This window comes from Penaeus monodon, chromosome 16, assembly GCF_015228065.2.
Source record: "Penaeus monodon isolate SGIC_2016 chromosome 16, NSTDA_Pmon_1, whole genome shotgun sequence".
Taxonomy (NCBI): domain Eukaryota; kingdom Metazoa; phylum Arthropoda; class Malacostraca; order Decapoda; family Penaeidae; genus Penaeus; species Penaeus monodon.
Window position 1 is genome coordinate 30,544,744 of NC_051401.1, and position 7,500 is coordinate 30,552,243.

Sequence of the window (7,500 nt, forward strand, 5' to 3'; positions counted from 1 at the left end):
AGTAAAGTTTCTAAATACATAGTAACAATACCTTTATATAGCCAAGAACACTCAGCCATGATGAAAACAACTCATCAGAGGTACGCTATAGCATCACGATGCAAATTGGTCAGGAAGAAATCGCATACTACTGGCCAAAAGGCTAGAAGTTGCAGAGCATGAATATGACACCAAGAAATTTCAAGTACTGTCATTGTAGAGTTAAAACTATCATTATCTGGAAAAGATAAAATCATTTGTTCTTCTCTTTCCTACCTTTTGGCATGCAAGGTTTGCCTGTGCGAGTTCGACCTCCTTCAATAAAGAATTCCAAGTTATATCCTGCTTGCAATGCATGTGTAACATATGTCTGCAAGACCGAGCGGTACACAATATCCTTCCGTGCCTTGCAGCTTTCAAGGCGACGCTTAATGAAGAATCCACCAAGACCTCGAAGCAACCATCTGTTGGCATATAAGAAAAATCATACCTACTGAGCTTACACATGTTCCTAATGTTAATGAAAGTTACTTCTCAAAATCCTTTAAGCACAATATGTTTTAGTTGATATCTATAATAATTAAGAATGAACTACAACTTTGTATATTAGCCAAATTCATAGTGAAACTGATACCAATGCCATAATAATAATAACAATATTAATATGACCAATGTAGTAATAACAATAAAAATATTAAAAATAATAAAAATGATGATGATGATGATGATGAAGTTCTTACTACACTACTACTGTTATTACCATAGCCACTACAATGATTACCATAATGCATAAGTTATTAACCATAAAATATGGAAAATAACTGAAACATATTGCTTTTAGATCTCTTATGGCTTGAGCATTTGGTAAAAAAGCCCATGATTTCAAAGGGTCATTACTTATAATATATTAAAAATGATAAGACCACACAGAAAGCACCTTACCATTCAATAAATTTTAAAAATGTATAAAGAGCAGTGAATACTGATATGTCACAGGAGAAAAAATTTGAAAAGAACTTGTGTGCTTGGATTCATTTCATTCCCAGCGTACCCAAAAACAGGGATCCGAAGATTGTCTCCTGCAGCAACTATGGGTGCTGGAATTTGACGGTTGAAGAGAACCCAGGTAACAAACAGATAGTCAACATGGGAACGATGCAGAGGGACGAAGATGACAGGTGTGTCCCTGCGTGAAGCCCTCTCAATGACCTCCTGCTGACCTCCATGAACAGTCACTGACATCAACAGGTTACTAAATACTTTGAACAACACATAGCCCGTTAATCTGTAATATAAAACACTAATCACAAAGCAGAAAATAATGGACACAATTTACTTGTGCACTGGTTATGACAAGCCATGTGTCATGATTGTGTGAAAATGTACTGCATGTCACGAGTGATATTGTTGGAGATGTAAATGTCAGAGATAGGGTGCAGGCTGAATGGTGAAAAAGAACATATGACATATAAAAAAGTTTGCATAAGTAACTGTAGGAAATTACTCCAGGAAGAGATATCTTTATTGCATTATAAGGAGATTATAAACATTTAGTAAAAAAATAAATATAAAAAATGAGAAAAGATATATATATAGAAAATAAATAATAAAATATAATAAAATATATAAAAATAAAAGATATAAAATAATAGAAGTATAGAAGATATAAATATAATATATGATATATATGATATATATAGAGAATATATACATAGAATATAAATAATAAAAAACAAATAAAAATATATAAAGAGTATAATAATGATATATATATATATATATATATATAATATATATAGTAATATATATAATATATAATATATATATATATATATAAGTATATATTATAATATTATATACGAAATGATAATAGATATATTATATACATAATATATAATCATTAAACTAACATAATACACAAGAAAACAAAAATATATATATAATGATTAATATATATAGATATATAATATAGTATAAGAAAAGAATAGAAACAATAAAAAAATATAAAAAAACAAATATACATAAAAATAAAAAGACACAACAAATATATAGATATTATATATAATATATATAATAATATAATAAAATATATATAAGATATATGTAAGTATATATATATATATATTATGATATATATATGATATATATATATATATTATTAACTATATATATATATATAAGATAGTATTGATAATATATATAAATATGTGTATATATATCATATATGTAATGATAGATAAACAAGTTAGAATATTGATATGATACGATATATAATGATTATGAGATAGAAGATATAGAAGTATATATATAGTAATGTGATATGAACAAATGAGATATAGAGATATATATAGATTATATATTATATAATATAATGTATTAGAAAATTAATAAATATAAAAGAAAGTATAATAGAAATAATATGAATAATAATTATATACTATAGATATTATAATATAAATATAGATAATAGAATGAGGATAATAGATATAGATAATAAATAAAAAATATATATATATATAGAAATATAATATACAATATAATAGAATACAAAATATACACCAACAACACACACACACACACAAACATTATATAGATAATATGATAGTATATAATAATTATATATAATAAGATATAGAATAAAAGATATATAAAAATAGATAGGTGATAATATATATAATATATATATGCATATATATATAAATATTTATATAGACATAAAATTAGTATATAATAGATATATATAATAATATATAATATATATACTATATTATATAATATATAGTGATTTAATTGTGTGTGGTGTATGGTTTAGTTAGTAGTGTGGTTGTGAGGTGTATATAGAGTATATTTAGTATAGATAATTGAGATATATATATATATATGATATAGATATTATATATGATATATGATATATTAATATGATAAAAATAGATGTATTAGGTATATTACAGTATATATATATATATAATATAAAATAGAGATGAATATATATATATACAGAGAATAAAAAAATATAGTACATATATATATAGATAGAGTATATAGTATGTATATGATATATCATAGATATAATAAGTATATATACACAAATATCAAGTAAATGACACACAAAAATAATATATAGTATATAATAGTAAATATATATATAGAATATAGAATAGATAGATATACAGATATAATATATATATATATAAGATATATATATAGACATAATATATATATAATAATATATAGATATAATAAGATATAGAATACACACACATAATATACATAACTAACACAATATAGATATATTTATTATTTATATATGATTATATATATTTTTATGATTATATATATATTGTATATGATATATATTATAAAATATCTATCTATATATATATATATATATATATATTATATTGTGTTATATTTGTGGTGTGTGGTAGTGTGTGTGTGTGTGATGTGGTTGTGTATGTGTAGTGTGATATTTTAGTATTATGTAATGATAGATTATGTAATAACTATATATATATGATATTATATATATTAGATATAGTTATATATATAGATAGTAGATTATTATCACATGATATAATCAACAACACACAAAATATATTATATATATATATATATAATATCATATATATAATATATATATATATATTATATAATTATTATATATTAGTATATAATTAAATAATATATATATAATAATATATATATATATATTACTATTCTATATACCACACATAAATATCATAATAGACACAAATAGTATGATATATATAATATAAACAGAAATAATATGATAATAGATATATATATATATATCATATATATATATATAAAATATATATATATATATATATATAATATTTTATAGTATGTGTGTGGGTGTGTGTGTGTGTGTGGTGCGGGTGATGTGTGTGTGTGTGTGGTGTGTTAATAGTATGAACAATTATATAGATATTATATAGATGATAATATATATATATATATAGATAATACACACAAAATATATATATATATAATTATATATCAATAAATATGATATATTATATATATATCAACATAATATATACTAGAAATGAAACATAAGTAAAAAATATATAGATATAGTATTATATATATATATATATATATATATATATATACTATATATATATAATTATATATAATATATATATACATAGAATACACATGTAAATGACACACAATAACACAAGATATATATTAATATGTATATGAGTATATATATGATATATATAATTATTAGATATTAATATATAAGATAATATATAAATATATAATATTATATATATATAGTGATATATAGTATATAATATCGATATATAAAAGATAGAATAGCTATATATATGTGTAGATTATAAATATATAGATATACAAATAAAGTATAATAAACAACCCAATAAAAACAAAAACATATATATATAATATATATATATATATATATATAGTATATATATATATATATATATAAGTGTGTATTTGTGTGGTGTGTATGGTAGTTTGTTTATGTATATATATGTGTATAATATTATATAGAATAGTATATAATATAATATATATATATATAATATATATAAAATATATAGATAAAAAAAAATATATAATATATATATATATATACATATATAATACACATAATATATACATATTACTTACACACACACACACACCACCACACTCACATATAGTATATAATATATATATATATATATATATAATATATATATATATATATATGTTTATGTGTGTGGTGTGGTGTGTGTGTGGGGTTTAAGTATATTTATGTGTATATATATATAATATATGTATATATATAATATATATATATATGTATATATAATGATATATATATATAATAGATATTATATATATATAAATATTGTATATATATATATATATATATATATATATATAATATATATAAATATGTGTTGTATTATAATATATATATTATACATATATATATTATATATATATATATACAATAAAATAACAAAAACAACACACAACACAACACATTATATATATATATATATATATCTCATATATATATATAATATATTATATTATATATATAATATATATATAAATATATATAATATATATATATATATATATGTTAGTAGATTGATTCATATAACCACAGTGGGCACACGACAATGTGTTTTTATGATAGATGTAGTATTTATGTATATTAGTATATAATATATGATATATATAATATATATATATATAAATATAATATATATATATATTATATATATGTGTGTGTGTGTGGGTGGGTGGTGTGTGTGTGTGTGTGTGTGTTTTATGTATATTATGTATATAATATATATATATATAATATATAATAGATATATTATATAAATATATATATATATAGTATATAATACATAACGAATATACTATATATATCTATATAGTATATATATATATATATATATATATACTATATACACTATATACATAATACACATACAAATATATATATATACTATATAATATATATATATATATATATACATATATATATTGTATTTGATTTTTAGATATTTTATAGATTATTTTTTATAGTTTTGTTATATAGTTATTTAGTATATGTTGTTGTGTGTGTATGTGTGTGTTGTGTGTGTGTTGTAGTTGTGTGTGTGAGTTTATGTTATTATATGTATATTATTAGTATATGATATATACATATATTACATAATAATATATGAACTACATACTAAATATATAGATATATATTATATATATATTTATATATCTATATATAGTTAATATATATATATTATAGATATATTATAATATTATATAGATTAAATATTATTAAATTATATACACTACTATATATATTATAATATTATATCTAGTATATATATAATATATACTATATTATATATATAGATACTATATATAACACACATAAATACACACTAAATACACCAAATATGTATATAATATATATATAATATATTATCTATATATATAATATATATATAGATATATATATAATATATAATATTATATAATATATACATATATATAATATATATTATATATATATATAATATTATATAAATTATATAATATATATATATATATATAAAATATATATAGTATATATATATATATATATATATATATATAATAGATAATATATATATATTAATATATAATATATATATATATATATATTTTTTTTTTTTCTCGAGTGCCCTGTCCTACAAGGACGTTGGCGATCATGGATTTTCCATGATTTTCTTGGCAATTTAGAGCGGTGGTTTTGCCGTTGCCTTCCACCCGGTGTTTTTATCGAGTCACCATCTCTATTTACCCAGTTCTGGGACCGTCATTGACTTGGGCTGACTTGCCCACCCAGTGGCTAGGTAGGCAATCAAGGTGAAGTTCCTTGCCCATGGGAACAACGCGCCGGCCAGTGACTCGAACCATCGAACTCAGATTGCCGTCGCGACAGTCTTGAGTCCGATGCCCTAACCACTCGGCCACCGCAGCCTTATATATATATATAAATATATATATATACACACACACACACATAAATATACATAAAAAAACACACACACACACACACACACACACACACACACACACACACACACACACATATATATATATATATATATATATATATGTATTATATATATATATATGAATATTTATATATATATATATATGAATATTTATATATACATATAAATATTTATATATATATGTAAATATTTTTATATATATATGTAAATATTTTTATATATATATGTAAATATTTATATATATATATATATATATATATATATATATATATATATATATACACATATCAATCAATAACGGTATGCTTATGCTTGAGCAGCCGTGGACCTCTCCACCATCCTTCGCCACTAAACTCAATCTTGTGCTTTTCTTTCAACTTGTACCATCGACAACCCACAAATATCTTTGATGTTGTCGCTCAGTCTTGTCTTCGGTTTGCCTCTTCCTCCGTTTCCTATCATCATCCCTGTCAACAAGTCTTTCTCAATACTTTTACTTCTCATCACATGACCGATAAACTTTAGTTTTCTTTTGTTCAAGATGTCCAACAGCTGATCTTTACAATCTATTTTTCTCAGCACTTCATCATTTGTTTTCTTCTCCGTCCATTTAATACGTAGTATTCGTCTGTAACACCACATTTCAAAACTATTGACCTTTTTCTTTTCTATCTTCTGCACCCAACACTCAGAACCATATGACGCAATTGGGAAAACTAATGAGTTCAATAACCTCAGTTTTGTCCGTAAGGTAATGCTTCGGTCTTTCCAAAGGTTATTGAGAGCAACTGTGGCGTTTTTGGCAATGGCAATTCTTCTTTTTATCTCTGGTGAATCATCATATGTATTAGTTAAAACAGCTCCAAGATAAGTGAACTCTTTCACATTTTCTACAACCACTCCATTGATTGTAACATGTTCATCATTGGTCACTGCCGGTTATCTTCAAATCTTCATT

The 7,500-nt window shown here is 21.5% G+C and overlaps 1 protein-coding gene across 1 annotated transcript in view; it reads right to left on the reverse strand.

Moving 5' to 3' along the window:
- The window catches only part of LOC119582708 (glycerol-3-phosphate acyltransferase 1, mitochondrial-like), a gene marked incomplete in the record, with an annotated part of 51,058 nt that overhangs the window by 23,067 nt on the left and 20,491 nt on the right, over positions 1-7,500 (reverse strand). The window contains 2 exon segments of the mRNA XM_037931137.1: positions 256-443; positions 1,031-1,264. Coding sequence (XP_037787065.1) covers positions 256-443; positions 1,031-1,264 — 422 coding nt within the window.